General features: G+C 39.2%; 1 protein-coding gene across 17 annotated transcripts in view; it reads left to right on the plus strand.

Moving 5' to 3' along the window:
- Positions 1-24,824, plus strand: part of ldb3 (LIM domain binding 3) — a 264,313-nt gene that overhangs the window by 158,113 nt on the left and 81,376 nt on the right. For 10 of the 17 annotated variants that reach the window (XM_062977395.1, XM_062977393.1, XM_062977392.1 and 7 more), the window contains exons 4-5: positions 1,011-1,086; positions 12,966-13,372. In XM_062977395.1, coding sequence (XP_062833465.1) covers positions 1,011-1,086; positions 12,966-13,372 — 483 coding nt within the window. The remainder of the gene's footprint in view (positions 1-1,010; positions 1,087-12,965; positions 13,373-24,824) is intronic. The other 7 variants (XM_062977399.1, XM_062977402.1, XM_062977401.1 and 4 more) reach the window with 1 other exon arrangement.

A 24,824-nucleotide genomic window follows, 5' to 3' on the forward strand; every position in this document is an offset into this window, starting at 1 on the left:
ATCTAGATATCCCATTCTAGGTACAGTGATTCATTCCATGACTTAGCTCTTAACTCAAAATGCTCATATCTCAAAGTGAATTTTCCCATTGAAATGCATTGAAATGCTATTAATCTGTTCTGGCCCCCTGAAACCCGCTCCCCATTTTTATTACATGTTTTTAAATAAGAAAATGTACTTCATAAATAACAAATAATGTATAAATGCACATTCATATGGAACAATAAAAAGAAAGATAAACTTTAAAATGGTAGAAGCACAAAGTTGTGGCAAGGAAGCACAAAGCACAAAGTAAAGAGGCAGAAGCATCATTTTCTTCATACTGTTCTTATTCCAGCCTCCCTCCTGCTCTTGCTGTCTCTCTTCCTCCCACTCTTCATGAGGCCAAACATACCAAGAATAAAAACCACACAAGATCAACTAAATCAAAGTTCCTGAAAGCAGACAAGAGCAAAGCAGACAGCAACCTCCCAAAACAGACAAGAGCACAAGGCACAGAGGCTGCTTCCTTGAAGCCCGAAAGCCTTGTATTCTCATGCTTGCACACCCTCTGGTGCTAGCTCTTAACTCAAAATGCTGTTCTTATGTCAAAGCAAAACTTAGGCTGAGTGACAGCTCTTAACTTAAAATGCTCTTAAGTAGGGATGCTCTTAAATAGAGGTTCCACTGTACTTCGACTTACTTATGTTGAAATGTGACCTGTTGTCAACAGTGGCTGGAATGATAAAATTCGGAAGAAGTGGTAAATTATTAATGATTAAAGTTTTAACATCATTGCATTACAGTTTGAATTCTTTTTACTTGTAAACGACTTTGTGATTTTATTTAGAAGACCAGTACATGCATGAAAGTCTGTCTGTGTGACCAAATATGGTAAAATGGAAAAATAAAGTGAAGATAGTAGAATATGAAAAGCATTTTATTTCTAATGTTTCTGGTGCGTTGTTTGAAGGACGTGGGGGAAAAGTCTCAGCTTCTCAATAACATTTTCTCTTTTCCCTCCATGTCAGATCAAAACGCCCAGTTCCAGTTCCAACAGCCGCCCCAAGAATTGATTCTCCTATGCCTGTGATCCCTCATCAGAAGGTATGTGATCTGTACCTTGTTGTAAGATCTTCATAATGTCTGTTGGTGCTCCTTTCAGGGACAAAGCCATGAAGAAGAGACAAGAAACTGGATCAAAGTTCTTTAGTGTGTCCAGATTACAAATTTCCCTTGACATGGAAAGAGCTGCCATATAGACAGGGTAGTTCCCCCCATCCCGTGTATTTTAAATCACATGTGATCAGACTTCAAGATAACTCCTATGTTTAGAAAGAGATTTAGTGTGTTCTTACTCTGTGGTTCAGAACAGTCTCCATCATCACAAAGAAAATAAGTGAGACAAAAGATCTTTAGGTTTGATACCGTTTGTGTGTATATATGTCTTTTCTTCTCAGGATTTCTTTTCCCCTATAGCTGATCTTACATTCATAAAAGGCTTCCCCCAATAATGCATCTCCATGCTGGAATTCAATTGGTGACTATTTACCAGTTTCAGCAGCCTTTCCAGCAAAAACAAGGTTGCAATCCTTAATGGTTTCCTTTCCGTGGCACAAATGCAACTGTCTGCTGTTCAGGAAACAAACCTTGAATTGTGCCGTTCCTTGCACATTTCTTAATATCAGCTAATGCAAGTCAAGCTTACGTTGCATGTAGACTAGCCAATATTTTATGTAGATAAGAAAAAGTAAGAAGATCACTTTCGCAAACAATTAAAGGTGCAAGTTAAAAACTGTATAGACATTTGCTTTTGTGGATGGAAAGGCATCCTGTCCTCTAACATATTCATACTTAGAGGATCATAACTGGATTATGTATTTTTTAAGCAGTGCTACTTGTAGTCAGCATACACCCTGTGGATAGAATGAAATGATATAAAAACTGATAGAATGCAGCTAAGTGCACTTCAGTTATGTCAATTCTAATGCACTTTGAATGGAATAGCAGGATATTCCCGATGGTATATTGATTAATGACGCTATTAGACATGCAGTTTGTTTATGCAAGCTGCAGTTACAATGCCGCCTGGACTATTCTACTCTTCATACTACAGGTTAGTGAAGGCATGTCTGAATGCTTCTTCTGTATGGACTCCATCAGACTGGATAAATGTGTCAAAAGGTTACAGTATTTGTTGCTTTTGTTTTCAAGAAAGGGGGGGATAGAAGAAAAATATCCAAATGACATTTTGTGTCACAAGCTGCAACATTTTATTCCCACTTTCTAGTGGGTTTCTTTTTTAATCCCAAGACATATTCTCCTCTCCTCCTCTGTTTCACCTTAGAATCATAGTATTATTATAGTGCATCCATGAAATGGCACTTTTGCATAGTAACTCTTAAGATTAAAACAAACAGGAGAAATTTGTCCTTCAAGCCATAGGATCATGTCGGCAAACTCCCCAGTTTAAAAAGATGGTGGGGTTTTATTTTAGTGGAGATCCAATAAGTTGTTATATACCACTTCTCCAAAGAATGGAATGCATGGATGCAGAGGCGACAAAAACCAGCAAAATCTGAGAAGCTATACTACAAGAATTCATACTCCTTTCAAGAAATTTGCAAGATTTAAAACCAATACAAAATTCCTAAAGTTCCAAGGAAGATTAACTATACTGATAAAACAACAACACTATCTAAAATTCATCTTGTGGTGATTGATACCTTTATTAGGTCAGTAAAAAGGCAGAACCCCGGTGGCGAAATGTGTTAAAGCACTGAGCTGGAGACCGAAAGGTCCCAGGTTCAAACCCCGGGAGCGGCGGGAGCGCCCGCTGTTAGCTCCAGTTCCTGCCAACCTAGCAGTTCGAAAACATGCCAATGTGAGTAGATCAATAGGTACCGCTCCGGTGGGAAGGTAACGGCGCTCCATGCAGTCATGCCAGCCACATGACCTTGGAGGTGTCTACGGACAATGCCGGCTCTTCGGCTTAGAAATGGAGATGAGCACCAACCCCCAGAGTCAGACATGACTGGACTTAATGTCAGGGGAAAACCTTTACCTAAAAAGGCAGACGATACATCACAATGGTTTTGGAGTTTCACAACCTTCTTTATCAAGTAAAGATAGCATGCAGAGGAAGGAAAGTGTTGTTGTCATATTCACAGCATCTGCATTTTTCTCCTTTGTGATGTCACACAGGAATGATGCATAAATGAAAAGTAAAACTAAAGCAGTTTTTTATTGTGCCAGAAGTGACTTGGAAACATACCACAAGTCGCTTCTGGTGTGAGAAAATGGCCATCTATAGAGATGTTGCCCAGGGGATGCCCATGTGTGTTGCTGGGAGGCTTCTCTCATGTCCACGCAAGCTAAAGCTGACAGACAGGAGGTCACCCCATCTCACAGATTCAAACCAGCAAACTTCAGGTCAGCAACCCAACCTTCAGGTCAGCAGTTCAGCTGGCACAAGGGTTTAACCCATTGTTCCACCGCAGCTCCTTAACTAAAGCAGTAGCATTGAGTGAATAAAGTCTGGCTTCTCTATTTGAATTTAGAATATTGCATATCAAAAACATATAGATTAATCTAGCTGAACCTAATACTATGTTACTTCCTTCATGCAAATATTTTCCCCTTCCCTAAAAGGGAAGCACTCAACTGTGTAATTTGTCTAAATGGAGACTGAAGTGATACAATCCAGAAATGGAATTGTCCTCTTATCTGAGTGAGGTAGGCACTAAGAGTGCAGAAGTGAGGACATGACTCTTAAATACAGTATTGTGGTCATGGTACTTAGAAAAGAATTCTCAACAGAGGTTTCTGAACTGTTCACTTAACAGCCCTTTGACTTACATTTACATGCAGTTCTCCCCCACATGCATTGAGTATAGTCGTTAGTAAGGAAAGGAATATTTCCCATCCCTTCTTCACTCTTCCTGGGGCAAAAATCCACCATGTAACTCTGTAGCTGACAAGACTCATCAAGCCCACTGACCCTCCCTCTTTCATGTTGGTTCATGTAGGAACCAACGATACAGCAAGGCATAGTCTTCAAAAGATCATTTGAAGTTCTCGGAAGAAAGCTAAAAGCTCTTAATATACAGGTGGTCTTTTCATTTCTCCTCCCTGTTGTACGATGTGGCCCAGGAAGAGTGAGAAAAATAGTAGAGGTGAATAACTGGCTCTGCAGATGGTGTCAGGAAAAACAATTTGGATTCCTGGACCATGGTCTGCTTTTCCAGGAAGATAGGCTGCTGGCATGGGATGGGCTATGCCTCACAGAAGTAGGAAGGAATGGTTTTGCTCAGACACTGGCAATCCTGATCAGGCTTTAAACTAGGTTGTATGGGGGTGACAATATCCTTGGGAACAGTAGTTTATCATGTGATCAGCCAAAAGGCTAAAGAGAGGGTTGGAAAAACACAAGAACCAAGCAGTGAGGAGACAATAATCTCAAATAAACAGCTAAAGGGAATGTCCCACAGCTTAGATATCTTTACACTAATGCCCAAAGCATGAGCCCCCAGTGGCACAATGAGTTAAACCTGTGTGTCGGCAGGACTGCTGACCAAAAAGTCGGCAGTTCGAATCCAGGGGGCAGGATGAGCTCCCATCTGTCAGATCCAGCTTCCCATGCAGAGACACAAGAGAAGCCTTCCACAGGATGGTAAAACACCCGGGCATCCCCTAGGCAACGTCCTTGCAGATGGCCAATTTTCTCACACCAGAAGTGACTTGTAGTTTCTGAAGTCATTCCTGACACAAAAAATGGGAAATAAACAAGATGAACTGCAAGCACAACAAGACAGTTACAATGTAATGGGAATAACTGAAACCTGGTGGGATGAGTCCTACAATTGGAATATAGCAATGGAGGGGTATAACTTGTTTCAGAGGAATAGACTAAAAAGGAGAGGGGGCGGAGTAGCATTATATGTAAAAAAAATATTTACACATGTGAAGAGATGCAAGATTTCAGTCCTGGAAACCAGATTGAGAGCATATGGGTAAAAATTAAGGGAAAGAGAACGGAAAAAAGATGTTGCAGGGATCTACTACAGACCTCCAAGCCAGATTAAAGAACTGGATGAAGCCTTCCTTGACCAAACATTTAGAAAGAAGATATATAGTAGTAATGGGGGGATTGAATTTCTGGTATTTGTTGGAAAACATATTTTGCCAAGAGTACAAAGTCCAGAAAATTCCTCACTTGCCTAGCAGGCAGTTTTATTTTCCAGAAGGTAAAAGAGGCAACAAGGGGATCATCTATTCTGGATCTGATCCTAGCCAACACTGAGGATCTGGTCAATAGAGTGGAAGTGGTGGGATGCTTAGGTGGGATTTACCATGTGCCCCTGGAGTTTGTGATACAAATGCAGGGTGAAACTAAGAAATGTCAAACATGCACTCTAGACTTTAGGAGAACTGACTTCAGGAAATTTAAGGAAAAATGAATGTGATTCCATGGACAGGAATACTAAAAGAGAAGGGAGTTAATGATGGATGGGAGTTTCTTAAGAGCAAGATGCTGAAGGTACAATTGCAAACAGTGCCAGCAAGAAGAAGAAAAATAGAATTGTAAAGAAATCAGAATGGATGTCCAAATAGCTTTTAACTGAGCTAAGATTTAAAAGAGACATGCACAAGAAATGGGAAAAGGGGAAAATCACCAAAGAGGAATTCAAACAAATAACCCACATATGTAGGGAAAAGGTTTGTAAGGCTAAGGCACAAAATGAGCTCAGGCTTGCCAGAGAGATTAAAACAAATAAAGGGGTTCTTTGGTTATGTCAGTAGAAAAAGAAAGAAAAAGGAAACTGTAGGGCCTGTGCACGGAGAAGGTGATGAAATGCTAAGGGAGATAAGGAAAGAGCAGAGCTGCTCAACCCCTTCTTTGCCTTTGTCTTCTCCCAAAAGGAGATTGATGTTCAACCTTAGCAGTACGGAGCGGACAAGGTAATAAGGGAAATGTAACTCAAAATAAGTAAAGAAGTCATCCAGGAATGCCTGCCTACTCTAAATGAATTAAAGTCTCCAGGGCCAGATGAACTACATCCAAGATTATTGAAGGAACTAGCAGAAGACATTTCAGAACAGCTGGCAATCATCTTTGAGAATTCTTGGAGAACAGGAGAATTCCCAGCAGACTGGAGAAGGGCAAATGTTGTCTTTATCTTCAAGAAGAGGAAAATAGAGGAACCAAACAATTACCATCTTGTTAGCCTGATGTCAATACCAGGAAAGATTCTGGAGCAGATCTGGAGCAGCCTGACATTATGGGGAAAAAACATTAAGGAGGCAGTCTGCAATCACTTAGAAAAGAATGCTAAATGTCAATATGGTTTTCTCAAAAACAAGTCATGCCAGACTGATCTTATCTCTTTTTTTATAGAGTTACAAGCTTGGAAGATGTAGGGAATGCTGAGGATGTAGCATATCTTGATTTCAGTAAAGCATTCGACAGAGTCCCCCTGGACCTTCTTGCAAACAAACTAGTTAAATGTGGGCTACACAATACTACTATTAAGTGGATCTGTAATTGATTAAGTAACTGAACCCAAAGAGTACTCACCAATGGTTCCTCTTCATCCTGGAAAGAAGTGACCACAGGGTTCAATCATGGGCCCAGTGCTGTTCAACAACTTTATTAATGACTTAGATGAAAGTTTAGAGGGTGTGCTTATCAAGTTTGCAGATGACACCAAATTAGGAGAGATATATAATACTACAGAGAAGAGGATCAGAATTCAAAATTACCTTAACGGATTAGAGAGCTGGACTAAAAATAACAAAATGAATTTCAACAAAAACAAATGTAAGATACTATAATTAGGCAGAAAAAATGAAATGCAAAGATTGGGTGTAGATTGGGTGATGCCTGGCTCGACAACACTCCATGTGAAGAGGAGTTTTCATGGACAACAGGTTGAACATGAGCCAACAGTGTGGTGCAGCAGCTTAAAAAACCAATGAGATTTTGAGCTGTATCAAAAGGAGTGTAGTGTCTAGATCAAGGGAAATCATGGTGCCTCTCTATTCTGCTTTGGTTAGACCTCACATGAAATACTGTGGCCAGTTCTGGGCACCACAGTTTAATAGAGATATTAACAAGCTGGAAGGTGTTCAGAGAAGGGCAGCTATAATGATCAAAGGTCTGGAGACCATGCCCTATGAGGAGCATCTTAAAGAGCTGGAGATGTTTAGCTTGTAGAAGGTTGAGAGGAGCCATGATAGCCATGTATAAATATGTTAAAGGATGTCATAAGGAGGAGGAAGCAAGCTTGTTTTCTGCTGCCCTGGAGACTAGGACTTGAAGCAATGGGTTCAAATTACAAGAAAGGAGATTCCACCTTGAACTTTAGGAAAAACTTCCTGACTGTAAGCTATTCAGCAGTGGAACACTCTGCCCCAGAGTGTGGTGGAAGCTCCTTCCTTGGAGGCTTTTAAACAGAGACTAGATGACTATCTGTCAGGGGTACTTTGATTGTGCTTTTCCTGCATCGCAAGCGGTTGGACTAAATGGCCCAATGCATCTCTTCCAACTCTATGATTCTATGATTCTTTCCATACCATCGAGTTTTACTTCTACTCTATTACTGATCGAAAACTGGTAGTGGTAATTCTTCAGTAACAATTAATTTGGAATTAAGACTCTTCACTTTTAATATGTGCCTGCTCATTTTTAAATCTCACCTTGCAAAAGAACCTCCTTTGTCACCTACCTCCACCATACTGTGATCTCCTGTACAGTATCTATCTTCACTCTTGCTTCTTGCTATGAAGTAGGCATTAGCTAATAAAAGCTGGTGCCAATAAATGTGTTCACCTTACAGAGATAATCCCCTGTTGCTTGTGCTTGCTGAAAAAGACTAACATGGCCATTCTTTAGAGTAGAATCAACTGGGATCTTAATCTCAATGAATGCTACGTTGTGGAGAGTTATACTTGACTGATAATGCTCATTTAAGCACTTGTGCTCTGTGAAAGCAGTATAGCATCAGTACAAGAAACACACAATGGAGAGCAAATCAGTTCACACAAGTGGGGATTTTCTAGAGCAAAGAAGCCCACAATTTATGGAAAAACTGATTTGTGAGTGTTTTTGTATTATCTCTGTCATCATATGTAAATAGAATAGCTTTCCACAGTAAAATTGGATATAGATGATGGGTCTATCTCATCATGGGGTAGTATCAGATTAGAAAAGGCTAAAATACACCTCACGAGTAAGGTGCAATCATTTCTAACCTCAGACATTTTCTCATATTTTCCCCACCTTTGTCCGAAATGGAGCAGTTCACATTGGCCCTTCTTTTATAAATCTCATAGGAAATGTCAGGAGGCTGAAAGTATGTGTCTTGCTCTTTTTTGCCAAATTTGTTCTGCATGACATCACAGAGGAAAACTAAATCGCAGCAATTTTCTGTATTCTTCGTGTATCAAAGTATTGTTAGAGCCATGGTACAAAAGACCAGTTCCATTTCAGCCATAAAATAAAACTGTTCTAGCAAGGTGACAATAATGTGTCTCCAGAGATGAAGTCCAATGCACAGGATAACAGCCTCCTCTTCTGGCCAGTTGAAAAGTTACATTGATTTCATAGGAAAAATGTGTCTCTTTTTTGTAATCCTTTACATACACTGGAACAAGCTGAGGGAAGAGAAAGATATAAGGAAGCCTGGTGGTAGCACTCATGCTTTTATGCAGAAGGTTCCATATTGAATCTCTGGCCTCTCCAGTTGAAATTATCACAGGGTCACAGGGGTGCACAACTCACGGACTGCCACAGGACTGCATGTCCCCTTCCCATTAATACCATTACTAACAATAGAAGACAGGAGTGCACTCTTCCAAAAAGTGAGTATGCTGACAATTCTAATGTAAGAATTCCTCTGAAACTACACTGGAAGAATTATAATGTAAGAAATAAAAGAGCCTAATTACCACAAAAGCACCCGATCTCATCTGATGTTGAAATCTATAAAGAGCCAACCTTGGTGAATACTTAAATAAGAGACTGATGATGAATGCCAGGTGAGGTAGGCTACATTTAAGAGGAAAGAACTGAAAAAACCACCTACCTCCTGGCTAAAAAAAAATCCTAGGAAATTCATGGGGTCATCACAAGTTGACAGGCAACTTGAAGACGCAAACACATAAGGAATAATAACTACAGTATAATAAATGTTATGGTAGGGTATGTGTTTGCAAGACACTTACATAGGAGCACATAAATGTGACAGCAGAGGTATATCTGTATGTGGCCTCTGTCCTCCCCCAACACTGTTTGTGAGATGTTGAAGTTACAGCCTGTGATGTAAATAATCTGTATCAGGGAAGGACTGGGAAGGCTCTTGCCCACTGGCATGTCCTTTCTAATTTATGGTGACCCTAAGATGAACTTATCACAGGGTTTTCCAGGGCAAAGAGTAAGTGGCATGCCCATCCAGTGGGTTTCCATGGCCAAGTGGTTCTGGAAATAGATACTAGCCATAATGAGTAACTAAAGAGATTACTAATAAATTCAGGTTGAGTTTCTCTTATCTGAAATTCTTGGACCCAGATGTGATTTGGATTTTGGATTTTTCTGGATTTTGGAATACCCGTTTCTGCTTATACTATAGGTACATAATGAGATATCTTGAAAGTGTGAGCCAAAACTAAACACAAAATCAATTGATATTTTTACATCCTTGTGAAGGACTATGAACGACTAAGGTTCATTCAGGCAGGGGGAATCTCCCCATCCCACTGCTGCCACCAATTTGTGAAGATGCAACCACTAAAGACTCAGAGAGGAAACCTTTTACTTTTTTTTCCTTCTTCTTCTTATTCACTTTAGATGGTAATGCAACTTGGTTTATAATATATGCAACAGAGGCTTAGATGTTGGAGAAACAATAACAAGTTTATTCAGGCACAGAGCTTAGTGGTTACAGTGTTGTTTCTCAGATGCACTTTTATTAACAGTTACAATACTAGAATGAGGTGAGTCAAACTCACTAAAATGTCACTTCTTTTACTTAAAGTAGTTAGAACTTCTTCCTTTGCTACTTTTAAACCGCAGTCACCCCTGTAATATACGATCACAGATTCTCTGTTCCTTACCAGGACACAGACTACATTAAATAAGTCACCAAACTTATTTTAAACTGACTCAAAATGAACAATTGAGTCTCCTTGATCCCCTCAACCTAGGATCAATCTTCCCTGTGCCTCATCAGAGCACAGACTGAATCCCTTTTTTTAAAATTCTGCACTTATTCAACAAAACGGCAGTTCGCTCCACCTACTTCTCCATGGCAATCAGCCTCTGAGTGCTGAGATGCAATAACTGTAATACTTACCCTTTTATACAAAATTTTGAATTATGTTGTGCATGAAGCAAAGTTTGTGTACATCCAGCCACCAGAAAGTAGAGGTGTCCCCATCGCAGCCACCCATGTGGACCATTTTGAATTTTGGAGTATTTCAGCTTTTGGAAATTCATATAAAGGAGGCTCAGCCCACATCTCTATTTTGTTAAGACCACTCCATTTCCAACCAATTAGCCTATTTTTAGCTTTGTAGCATGATGCTGCAAACATTTTAGTAGGTAATGCTACAGTAGGAAAAGCCAGCAAGATTCAGATTCTGCTACAGACAGGGCAGAAACCTGCAGTATCTCCATGAGCCTGAGCATGTCAAACAGATTCAGTCTTTGATGTGCTCCTGACCCACCAGATTCTCCAAGCAGCCCACTTCTTCAAATACATACAGCTCAGTTAGCAGGTGTATCTGCCGCCCATCAAGGGGCTACTTTTATATATGGGGAAGATTGGTACACACAGATGTCTTCATGTAACATTATTTATTAAGGCCTTTAGGAACACAGAGGAACATCTGATTTAAAAATAAACTGAAAAAAATCCAGAGTTGTCCTGACTGCTTAGGAGATAGCACAGCCCCTAAAGGCTTTTACTGGCTGCTGCCCAAAACTGAAGGTTTTCCTTCCCATAAAGCCTGGTAGCATTGAGGCCTTTTGCACTTATCTCTTAGGACATTATCACATAAGGCTTTCAGCATGTGTTTGAGGCTCCCTGACCACAAATTGAAGCATTTACCATTGCACAATATCATTTTACAGCACTCAGCCCAAATCAGAGTTCAGCTCATCATCAGGTAGAATTTTTTTTAAAAAAATCAGGAGACTCTTATTTTTAGTTAGCTGAAAGCACTTTGGATTGGTATTCAAATATTTTTCAGACGGTGCAATAATCTAAAAGCGCTTCTGTTTGAACTCCTTGCCCTTTCATTTCTAGCAAGCAGCTTAAGATCACCTCTAGCTACAAAGCCATAACTTCTCACTGTTGCCACATTGGCTTTCTTTTTTCTTAATAAAAATCTAAATAAATGCTCATTTTGCAGTTGATTCCAGGCATTATGTGAGTTTAGACACACAACACTGTACACAGAACATTATTTCTTTGCACTTGAATTTTGTGGGGAGGGGGAATGAACTCATGTTTCTTTTTTCTGAGGATACTGTATTTTCTAAAATTTTGTGTACTTCCATTGAAAAATTCCAAATCAATAATATCTGCTGGCAAATTAGTATGGATTCGAGGAGCTCTCTGCTTTCTCCCTCCATGTTATGCACCAAGAGAATGATAGTTCATGTTGGGTCTTGCAAAAACCTTTCTACTTTCTTCTTCAATTTGACCAGATTAGCATGAAATAAATTATGGAAAAGATGTCTGAGAGCAGCTTTGTACCTCTTCAGGGAAATAAATGCCAGCAGTGACAAGTGTAGAACTACCGGCTTTGAGTGGAGGTTGCTGTGTCGTACATGGCCTTATTCCACTTATCCAAATGCAAGTTGTATGCAAAGAGAGTCTATTAATAGATTCCCCTCTGCAACGTATTTTGCTAACCATATTGCACGGCCTTGATTAGCATGAATATTGGCCTCTGTTGACCATGACACTTCATTTTGGGAGTAATAATAAGTGGCAGGATTGCAGTAGTCTTAGTCTCTGCCTTTCTAGGTACTAACACCTTATATGGATGCATCTGTAGAAGATCTATTTAGCTGCCATTCAAACGTTCCTTTCTTTTTAGAATCTGTTGCCTTCCCCACTAGAGCAAATGCACCTTTGAATCTGATTATAAAATGATGTGTGCAGTAACCGATATAGGCAGCTGCTAGGATGAGATGTTTTATTGATGCACATCTGCATTCCCCAAATGGGCTGATTTGGGAAGTGATGAAGTTAATACTTTTGCTTGTCTAATGCAAATGCTTAGCTGTTTTGTTGCAAATGTCTGGTGTGCTGGGTTGCCAACTGATAGCATTTCACTAATTTGATCAATAAAATGACGTGTTTTGGTCAAGTGATTACTATGTACCTGAAAGCCAGATTTCCAATGAAGGCTACTAGTGTCTGAAATTTCTGGATTTTGTCAGAATCTGATCTGGTTTCACTCCTAACACACAGTATCAAATTCAGTCCCCTGACATATCAGACAACTAATACAGTAGAATCTCACTTATCCAACGTTTTGGATTATCCAATACATATTTGTAGTCAATGTTTTCAAAACATCGTGATATTTTGGTGCTAAATTCATAAATACAGTAATTACTACATAGCATTACTGCGTATTGAACTACTTTTTCTGTCAAATTTGTTATATAACATGATGTTTTGGTGCTTAATTTGTAAAATCATAACCTAATTTGATGTTTAATAGGTTTTTCCTTAATCCCTCTTTATTATCCAATATATTCGCTTATCCAACATTCTCCCGGCCCGTTTATGTTGCATAAGTGAGACTCTACTGTATATATTTAAATTGAAAGGTTGGCAACCTTACCAATATGTGCAGAATGCCAGAGCTGGAGAGCTTTTTATTTTGCATGTGTTCTATGATTGTCTTTCTTTCTCTCTTCCCCTCCCCCCTTTTTTTCTTTCTTTGGTTTTGCATGTTTGCTTCTACAGGATACTGTTCTGGAAGTCAATGGGAACCGTGCAAACTTCAGCCCTCTAACTAGCACATCGGCTGGGCCTATGAGTAATATTTTAGCAAGCAATGGAGTATATACAGGCTACCTCAGCAAACAAGAGGCCACCCTATCACATAGTTCTTCCTTCTTACAGACTACTACCATTAGATCATCCATGTCCTCGCAGTCTGTGACACCTGATCTCTCACCAGCAAAAAGTGACCTAGGGTCAAAAGCAAGCTCAGTCATTACAGATGGCAGTAGCTCTAAAGACCAGCTGAGCCCAGCAAGGCAATATAACAACCCCATTGGCCTATACTCAGCAGACACTCTCAGGGAGATGGCCGAAAGGCATAAATTAAGTCTCACACAAAAGACTTCAAAAGGTGGACTTCTTAGCGGGTATGTAAATAATAAACTTGTTTTATGATCATGCATTCAGACTAGTCTGGTGAATAGGTTTGGCTAATTGAGAGCATTCTAGAGAAGAGAAAATCCATTTGTCCTGAATTCATGAAATGTGGAACATAGGGACCTTTCCTTACTAAGTCCATTCCGATCAGTTATGATCAGGTAGATGTCCTTTGAGAAGCTTACAGACAAGACATAATGGTGGTAGCTAATCCTCTTCCTTCACCCCAAGCATCCCAAGGTAATCAGAGCTGTGCTGCTTCTGAGCATTGACCAGTATTTTCCTTTTTAAAAAATTTCTTTGAAAAGAGATTCTTAAATCACTGCTCTTGAAATATTTATTTATTTATTTATTTATTTATTTACAGCATTTATATTCCGCCCTTCTCACCCTGAAGGGGACTCAGGGCGGATCACATTACACATATAGGCAAACATTCAATGCCTTTTAACATAGAACAAAGACAGACAAACATAGGCTCCGAGCGGGCCTTGAACTCATGATCTCCTGGTCAGAGTGATTCATTGCAGTGATTCATTGCAGCTGCTCTCCAGCCTGCGCCACATCTTTTGAGTGATGTTTCCCTGTGACTCTCTGCAAAATATGACTAGGGACCTCATCACATTAGCCATCAAATTCGCTATAGAGTGTGGCAAATCCATCAGGGTCTGGCTGGGAGGGACCCATTTCCCTATGCCCCGCATTGCCCAGCTTCCCTCTTACCCCATCTCTTAGGGGAAAGCATCCACCACCCAGCTTCCGCCCCCCCCCCATTGTTGCCAATCCAACACAGGAAGCCTCCTATGTTGCTGCTGCAGCGATATACAACACTCCCTCTTCACTTTTACCACTGAGCCCCACTGGAAGTAGTTTGATTTCATGCATGGGAGTCAGCAGGCTGCATGGTACAAGTGAAGTAGGACTGTCGTACACTGCCAAATTTAGCCTATCTGATGTGCCCGGGCTGTGGCACAGGCTGTTGAGCAGCCAGCTGCAGCCAGCTGCAACAAATCACTCTGACCAAGAGGTCATGAGTTCGAGGCCAGCTCGGAGCCTACGTTTGTCTTCTGTCTTTGTTCTATGTTAAGGCATTGAATGTTTGCCTTATATGTGTAATGTGATCCGCCCTGAGTCCCCTTCGGGGTGAGAAGGGCGGAATACAAATACTGCAAATAAATAAATAAATAAATAATGAGGTCACAAATATGAGATTGGATACTTTAATGCAGTTACATTTTAAAACTGAAAAAACAGAAATATTCTAAATATTACGAAGGCAAAAGGTATGTAGAATTTACACCTGTATTTCTGAAAATTGAGGAACATATGATTTATATGTTCAGTATTAAAAGAAGTCAATTGTTTTGAGATTGTTTTGACATGGTGGACTTAACTCATATGGGAATCTTCTGGAGCTAAAACTGCTGGTGAGACATTTAGGGCTAAATATAAAACACTTAAGGAGCCCCCTATGGCGCAGTGTGTTAAAGCGCTGAGCTGCTGAACTTGCAGACCGAAAGGTCCCAGGTTCAAATCCAGAGAGCGGAGTGAGCGCCTGCTGTTAGCTCCAGCTTCTGCCAACCTAGCAGTTCAAAAACATGCCAATGTGAGTAGATCAATAGGTACCGCTCTGGCAGGAAGGTAACAGCGCTCCATGCAGTCATGCCGGCCACATGACCTTGGAGGTGTCTACAGACAATGCCGGCTCTTCAGCTTAGAAATGGAGATGGGCACCAACCCCCCAGAGTTGGACACGACTGGACTTAACGTCACGATAAACCTTTACTTTTACCTATAAAAGGGTTTCCAGGATTATGGCACCTTCCCAAAGTTCACCAATTGACATTCATTGGTCTTTCTAAAAAGGTTTCTAGGTCTCAGGAGGCAATTGGTCTGGATACTGGACATATTAGTCTAGCATATTAAAAACATCCTGTCCCGTGTGAGTCCTTTTCATTTTCTCTGGGCTGGATGCTGATTCACTTTATGGTTGTCATCATAATCTATTTTCAGGGTTTCACCCATGATGCACCACCATTGACTAGCCCCCTTTCCAAAAAAGTAGAAGTGGGTGGCTTGTGACAAAGAGGTCCAGTTTTTGAAGTTTCTTGGATTTCAGATATCCAGATAAGGGGGACTAGACCTGTATATGTTTGAGGCCAGATGGAAATTTTTCTTCTCACTCTTAAAGTTTGAGTGCTGATTCTAAATTAGTTTTTTTCCCCAAATTTTAAATATCCCATTTTGAATTAATATTTTATACTTCGTAGTTTTGGGTGATAGGGGTGCCTAACAATACCTAGAATTCAAGAACTGCATTGCTAATGAGGAAAATAATTTTTCTGTAGTTTGCCTACTCCTCCTTTGAGCATACTGAGTTATCAACTATGATGAAGGAGCCCCTGGTAGCACAGTGGATTAAACCCTTGTGCTGGCATGACTGATGATTTGAAGGTTGGGTTGCTGACCTGAAGGTTGCCGGTTCGAATCCAACCTGGGGAGAGCGCGGATGAACTCCCTTTATCAGATTCAGCTCCATGTGGGGACATGAGAGAAGCCTCCCACAAGAATGGTAAAAACATCAAAACATCCGGGCATCTCCTGGGCAATGTCCTTGCAGGCGCCCAATTCTCTCACACCAGAAGAGACTTGCAGTTTCTCAAGTCACCCCTGAGACACAAAAAAACTATGATGAAGAGCATGAAAGCTCTTCTGATTTGGAAAACTTCCATTAGAAATTGTTTAACAAACACCAGAATTTTAGGTTAGGAGGAAAGGGAGGAATCATTGATAATTTCCATCTAGGCAGCACATGAGTTCTTTAATAATTTAATACCTATATAAATTGAAGATAATTCTCTTTATATCAGGGTTTTTATTTAATACTGAATAGCACTCTTCATCATAAATAAAAAAATCTACCAATTGTTGAACTGCTGTAGTACGAAACTGATGTCACATAAGGATCTTTTTATGGTTTTATTTAGATCAAAAGCTTTTCTACAAATTGTTTTCATATCTTAAGTATGAAGGCTTGACCATCATTATAGCTCTACTGCTTTTGTTACCATCTGCTACCCAGGCTTATGCACCAATATTAAGATAGACACTTTTTCTTTTGATAATACAAGAATAATTAATGAAATAGTTTTAATCCCTACTTATCAAGGTTTGTGCAAGTCTTTTTCCTCAGCTCCTATGAACAGCATACTGTCTAGGCTAGTATAGTTATAATGGCAAAAAAGGGGAAGAGCTAAAACTTTATTTTGCTCCCTTTTTAAAGATGTTTATTGATCCCAGGGTGGAAAACCGTTAATCTCCTGAGGACCATGTCTACCATGGAATTACAGTAGAGTCTCACTTATCCAAGCTAAACAGGCCGGCAGAAGCTTGGATAAGTGAATATCTTGGATAATAAGGAGGGATTAAGGAAAAGCCTATTAAACATCAAATTAGGTTATGATTTTACAAATTAAGCACCAAAACATCATGTTATACAACAAATTTGACCGAAAAAGTAGTTCAATACGCAGTAATGTTATGTTGTAATTACTGTATTTATGAATTTAGCACCAAAATATCACGATATATTGAAAACATTTATTACAAAAATGGCTTGGATAACCTTGGATAAGCGAGGCTTGGATAAGTGAGACTCTACTGTATTGTAGTGTTATGGAAAGAAAATGCTATCACTTTGATCCTCAGGCAATACAAAATGTTAAGGTTTAATTGTTCTCCACATTTTAGAGTATATTGATTGGATTAGCATATTTTATTTGTGTTCCATATAAGTACAGTAGAGTCTCACTTATCCAACATTCACTTATCCAACATTCTGGATTATCCAACACATTTTTGTAGTCAATGTTTTCAATACATCGTGATATTTTGGTGCTAAATTCATAAATACAGTAATTATTGCATAGCATTACTACGTATTGAACTACTTTTTCTGTCAAATTTGTGGTATAACATGATGTTTTGGTGCTTAATTTGTAAAATCATAACCTAATTTGATGTTTAATAGGCTTATCCTTAATGCCTCCTTATTATCCAACATATTAGCTTATCCAACATTCTGCCGGCCCGTTTATGTTGGATAAGTAAGACTCTACTGTATTTGCATTTAATGTGATGTATGGGTAGTCTGGTACAATACTAATGGGCACAAAACAGAAAGGTTCTTTTCCCAAACTGGAAGGCTTGTAGATTTTTCAAGAGGGCAGAAGTTAGGATAATTTCAGGAACACAGTTGTCTATCGAGAAAACGAACAGAAAGTGAGCGTGTGATAGGTGAGAAATTTAATGGATGTTCCGGGTCATCTTTCCATGTCTCAGATCTCAGCAGGCATTATATGGAGGTGATTAGCATTAACAAATGGATTAAAGAGGTCATATCTGACATTTCACAGATGAAAACTGTAGCCAAGCAGTATCACAATGCAGTCAAAATCTAAGTTATTATTTTGGAAGAACGCATTAACTCAAAGAGACAGCAGTAATAACTTTGATGTTGTCGAAGGCTTTCGTGGCCTGAATCACTGGGTTGCTATGAGTTTTCCGGGCTGTATGGCCATGTTCCAGAAGTATTCTCTCCTGACGTTTCACCTACATCTATGCCAGGCATCCTCAGAGGATGCCTCACAGCAACCCAGTAATAGCTTTTGCCTGAGCTTGTTGCAAGGGCAACACTCTGTCCCTTGCTGTGTTGAGTACAAGCTACTTCTGCACTTTGTATCGCTTGCAACAACTGAAATGAGCTGAGGACAAAGGTAAAAAGTGGTTGCAGGAGAGAAAGCTAGAATATTTTGAAAGCAGCTAGACAAGAGGGATTTTTCTTGACGAATGGATACAGTTGAAGCGGAAAGTATAGGAGAGTATGACCTTACAGGAAACACAAAATGAAGACTAGGAAACCATAATACCAAGTACCAAGTTTCAGTATCTTTTAGATTTCCATATAGTGGTTTCTTCTGTCTAATATGTATTGACCTGTCAAAGTAACTAGCACCTTCTCAACATCTGGCCTGACATCTCTACATGTTTCCTGAAAGAAAACGTGCCCACTGAGCTGATTTAAGTTGCCTCCGGTAGACACAGCCTTCGAGTTGCCCACCTTCAGAACCATGAGAATGTGAACTCTTTTCATTGTTTACATTCTGTCTGGGAGGTCTTTTGAAATCCTAATCACAGTAGTGGCTCTCCTCTTTTATTCAAGGGTATATTACTAAAGGCTTATGCTGTACTTTAAAATATTGCTTTACGTGCATGGGCATAGCTGAGAGGATTAGTACAGCCAACAGCAACCACTTCAGAAAATGATACTATTACACCATGTTTCTCTGTAAGCAGATGCCCAGCTGTCCTGCACATTCCTAAAATGGATATAGAATCACTGATCTGCTTATGAACTACAACTTGTTCTTAATATATCTCTGTGAGTTTCTCTTAACAGGCTGATATATTTGGATTAAAACTGGGTTTAGAGCATTGGTGAGATAATATTCTTCAGTGTGAGTAACTGATGCACAGGAAACTAGGTGTTGGTCTGTGGAAGCCTTTAATCATTTATCCCAACAAATGCGACTATGTAAGAAAATTTGACCTCCTTGGTTTGTGGGTGGAGAGTTCATTTCCTTTCCTTTTTTTTATATTGCATCGGTATCCAGGCATGGTTGAATTGACTGGCGATTCAAGTGGACACAAAAGTATAAATATGATAGAACTGCAGAAAGTATGCATAGCGGTGTCTTCTGATCCTTGACAGTTCAGATTCCAGTCTGTTTCTTGCAGAGAAAGTAGCAGATGGCCTAAAAGGCTGTGTGATGATAAAGCTGCCAGTCACATGAGCAGCTCCTAGACAAACAACAGTTCAATCCAAGTTTTACTCAAATCCATTCAAATGTTTTAATGTGCAGTGCACTTTAAAAAGTAACAAGTGTCAACTGGAAAAGCATGTTTAACATCTCTGTTTCACTGAACTCTCTGGAGAACATCTCACACTGGCTGCTACTCCTTAGAGCAGGGGTCCTCAAACTTTTAAAGCAGAGAGCCGGTCCACAATCCTTCAGACTGTTGAGGGGCCGAATTATCATTTGAAAAAAATTCCTATGTGCACTGCACATGTCTTATTTGTAGCACAAAACAATAACAACATCAACAATGAAAGAACAATACAATATTTAAAAATGAAAACAATTTTAACCAACATAAACTTATCAGGATTTCAATGGGAATTGTGAGCCTGCTTCTAGCCAATGAGATAGTCAAGTTAATTAGAATTGTTGTTGTTGTGTGCCTTCAAGTCATTTCAGACTTTTGGTGAGTCTAAGTCTAAAATAATAATAATAATAATAATAATAATAATAATAATAATAATAATAATAATACTTTATTTATACCCCGCCACCATCTACCCGTGGGGACTCGGGGAGGCTTACATGGGGCAGCGGCCCAAACAACATAAGGACATATAAGCAACATAATACAAATCACAATATAAAAAAGATAAAACAGTAGTACAATATATCAATTAAAACAACAATACAAGATAAAAAATTGCATTTAAAACACATAAATGGTATTTATTTATTCATTTACTACATTTATTTACTACATTTATATTCTGCCCTTCTCACCCCGAAGGGGACTCAGAGCAGCTGTATGTACATACAATATATTATATTATTAGCATAGCACAATATTAGCATTATATATTACGATATTAAACTATACCACTATACTGTAATATTATATATGTAATATATAACATATAATTAATATTATTATATGGCATTATTATTAGTATTATATTGTATAACATGATAATATTATTATCAACATTATATGTATATACAATACATTATATTATTAAAACTGATATAAAAGTATTATATTATAAAACTGAGGGCAGGGGCCAGGTAAATGACCTTGGAGGGACGCATCCGGCCCCCGGGCCTTAGTTTGGGGACCCCTGCCTTAGAGCAATGGTTCCCAACCTTTGGACCTCCAGCTGTTTTGGACTTCAGCTCCCACAGTTACTAATAGCTGGCAAGCTGGCCAGAATTTTTGAAAGTCGAAGTCCAAAACACCTGGAAGCCCAAAGGCTGGGAACCACTGCTTTAGAAAGAGTAAACCAGTGGTTCTCAACCTGGGGTCCCCAGATATTTTGGTCTTCAACTCCCAGAAATCCTCACAGCTGGTAAACTGGCTGGGATTTCTAGGAGTTGCAGGCCAAAAATATCTAGGGACCCCAAGTTGAGAATCACTGGTGTAAACCAAGCGCTCTTCCACATAGCCATATAACCCAGAATATCAAGTCAGATCATCCACAATATCTGCTTTGAACTGGATTATCTGAGTCCACACTGCCATATAATCCAGTTCAGTGTGGATTTTATACAGCTGTGTGGAAGGGGCCCTAGTGAAAAATGCACTAAAATGTGAATTAGTCTGAAGAAAGAATCTGAAAACTGCAATGAGACAACTGTACTTGAATTTAGTTCTGGAGGTAATGTGCTGCCATTCTACAGCAGTGCATAACAGACTACGTCAAACCCTTGGGTTAGTAATGATATTTCCTACTAGGGGAGTGATTGGATTATTTGCATCCATTCCAATTTGGCTTCCAGCCCAGTCTTGGAATAAAGCTAGGCTGCCCTTCCTGGTATCCTGTTGGACCATCTGGTCAAAATTGATTTATGAGGCAGTACTTCTGAGTGATTACATTTATTCTTGCTCAGCTCCAGCAGATGGTGCTATGAGACTGATATTCTACCTAATAGCCTTTGGTCTGCAGGCAAAACAACATGATCTCTCTCTCTCGTTTTCAGTGTTGCTGCAATGAATCATTGGGGAGTTAACAGAGGTATCATAACTATATACTGATACTCAGACATGCCTCTGTTCCATGGTGTAATCTTGAATAGGCAAAAAAATGCCTGACATAAACTCTGAAATGGATGGTTGAAAGAGGTAAAACAAAACTGGATGATGCATTAATTGTGACCTATCTCTGATAGTCATAGGTAATCACTACCCTTCCAAGGGTAGAGTCTTGTTAATGGATCCATAAGTGACTGTGGAGACATATTCTGGATCAGCATAGTAGTTCACAATGAGGCAGAGATTTCCAGATGGCAAGGGTTTGCTTGATGTTCCTTCCTCTTGGCACGTTTCTCCCTTTCTCCCTCTATTCACACCTCTTCAAAATCCACAGCACTGTTGGTAACAGCAGACCTCCGGTTAGAAAACTCAAGATTCAAGGTTTCCCAGTTCTCTGTGTTTTGTTTATGCCACTTTAAGGTTAACTTTAGGGTTAGCTTTATGTCAGCTTTAAATACATTTTTAAATCTCTTTTCCTGTCTGTTTTCCATTCTTGAACTGAAAGTAAAGTACAGTAGAGTGTCACTTATTCAATACTCACTTATCCAACATTCTGGATTATCCAATGCATTTTTGTAGTCAATGTTTTCAAAACATTGTGATATTTTGGTGCTAAATTCATAAATACAGTATTTACTACATAGCATTACTGCGTATTGAACTATTTTTCTGTCAAATTTGTTGTATAACATGATGTTTTGGTGCTTAATTTGTAAAATCATAACCTAATTTGATGTTTAATAGGCTTTCCTTAATCCCTCCTTATTATCCAACATATTCACTTATCCAACGTTCTGCCGGCCCATTTATGTTGGATAAGTGAGACTCTACTGCAACTGCTTTGGGAGATGGTGTTTGGGCATTTAGACAATGCAGCCAGTCTCGCAAAGTTGAGTACAGAGGATCATTACTTTGATGCCGGTGATCTTTGTTTCTTCCAGCATGCTGACATTTGTCCACCTGTCTTCCCAAGAGATTTGCAGGACTTTTTAGAGGCAACCTTGATAGAATCTTTCCAGAAGTCAAGGGTAACGTTTGTAGATGGTCCATGTTTCACAGGCGTACAACAGGGTTGGAAAGAGAGTAGCTTTATAAGCAAACATCTTAGTATCCTTATGTCTTGATCCTGAATAAGACCCATTTTGGCCTAAATTCTCTTTATTCTTGACTAGAGTAGAGCCATTGAATCAGTTAGATTTAGATAGATACTAAAAACATTGGTAGAATGAGTCTATTATAATTTGGACTGACCATCTTGAATATAAAAATCCATGTGATGGGATTACTGCAATGCCCTTCATATAGATTTCCTTTATAAACAGCTCAAGATCTTTAGTACCAGATGTAGTGACCCAGACCTCTGTTTGGTACACAATGGTCAGAACACATGATTTCGTTTTGTTTCCACTGAGTTTGTTACCACAAAGTTTTGGATTTGGCTTTTAAAGCTCCAGTTGTGAATCCAATAACCATAAGGACTTTCTGATACCACATGGAGCTGCCCACACTTTAAGGTCTCCTTTGGAGGCTCCGCTTGACATGCCTTCTTTTCAGACTGTGAAGCAGATAAGCACCTAACAACAACAACAACAACACAGGGATACCATTTGGAATATCCTTCTGCTAAAAAATCCGGCAGGGTTTTTTTTATAATTGTTCTATAGATATACATTTAAAAGTTTATTTTAACAGATTTTAATGCATACTTTCTACTGCTATTTTCAAATTGTTTCATATTATTGCTTTTTAAAGAGTACAGGTTATTCTTTACTTAACTTATTTTGTTCTTAAGATGTTACTTCACTCATACTGTCTTCTGTTTTCATAAATGAAACTAGCTCTCAGTGCTCTGCAACAGAGAGCAGAAGGTACATCATAAACAAGTCTTATTTAAGGATTTAATAACATATTTAAGGATCTGGAGGCTCTTAGTACATCATATGAGCCCATGCAAAGACAACATTACCTTGTGAATTCTTTCAAAAAGAATATAACTGCTGTTAAGAGGCTAGAAGAAAATGGTTGTATGAATGGATAAGCTCTACCAAACAAATGTAATATAGTAGATTTTAACTTAACCAAAACTCAAGTAACTGGAACTTTCAAACAACTGGGCAAATAACTGAAGAACTAATACTAAAATTGCATACTGCATTCATAAAGCCCTGGTGAAGAGGACTCAATTAATATTCCTCAATATATGTGTTTAACCTTTTTTTTTTTGGCAGAAAGCAATGACCCAGCAACATAGGAATTAAAACTAAGCATTGTACAGTAAACTCTTAGTTCACCATCACCCATGAGAATTAATAAATGCCAGATAAAAGTAGTTTCTGGTTGCTTGACAGGTACTATTAAAAATAGGTCTAACTAATATTATATCCCATACCATGCCATGAACTCTGTATGGACTTGATATTAATATTGAAATACAGCAATTAAAGCAAATTAAGACAAATAAAAGCAAATTGAACTCAATGCAACATAGTTTTTAATAATAATAATAATAATAATAATAATAATAATAATAATAATAATAATAATAATAAACTTTATTTGTATTCCGCCCTATCTCCCCAAGGGGACTCAGTAATACAGTAAAACTGGATGGCCATATGTCGGGGGTGCTTTGAATGCGATTTCCTGCTTCTTAGCGGGGGGTTGTACTGGATGGCCCATGAGGTCTCTTCCAACTCCACAATTCTATGATTCTATGATTCTAATTGTGTTGCATTAAGTTCATCGATGCAGGAACCCCCGGTGGCGCAGTGGGTTAAACCCTTGTGTTGGCAGGACTGATGACTTGAAGGTTGGGTTGTTGACCTGAAGGTTGCCGTTTTGAATCCAACCCAGGGAGAGTGTGGATGAGCTCCCTCTATCAGCTCCAGCTCCATGCAGGAACATGAGAGAAGCCTCCCACAAGAATGGTAAAAACATCAAAATATCCAGGCATCCCCTGGGCAATATCCTTGCAGACAGCCAATTCTCTCACACCAGAAGCGACTTGCAGTTTCTCAAGTCATACCTGACCAGAAAAATAAAACCCAGTGCAGTCCCTTTCACCAGGTGAACCCAGTTTCTTGGAAGAAAATTGAGATTTCTACTGTTTTCAGCTATGTTCCCTACTGAAACTTTGTTCTTTAAGAGTACCATTTTAATTTATTGAAGTCAACGGAAGTACTAAGACTTGTCGTTTTATAATTTCATATCCCTCTTCTGGCTACTGTACCATGGTGTGATGCCAGAGTGTGACACAACTCTGCAGGCTGACTTGATGCTGTTTGCATGTGTTTATATTTCCTTGCGATTGTTGTTCAAGGGCCAACAATAATCCAGTACATCTGGTCCTAGCCGCTCGCCACAGGAGAAGGGTAATGTGTGAGCATTTAATCCCAGACTGATTAGCATCTGGAGGAAACGTTGATTCATCTCCTATTTCAGATGGATGTGGCAATTTCCAAATAGTCCTGTTTTCTTCCTCTTGTCACCAAGAGAACTTTGCCTCGCTAAACATGGTAGCAAGAACTTGTTATCAAAGGTGAAGCAAAATGTCAC

Source organism: Anolis carolinensis, chromosome 3 (assembly GCF_035594765.1).
Source record: "Anolis carolinensis isolate JA03-04 chromosome 3, rAnoCar3.1.pri, whole genome shotgun sequence".
Lineage (NCBI taxonomy): Eukaryota > Metazoa > Chordata > Lepidosauria > Squamata > Dactyloidae > Anolis > Anolis carolinensis.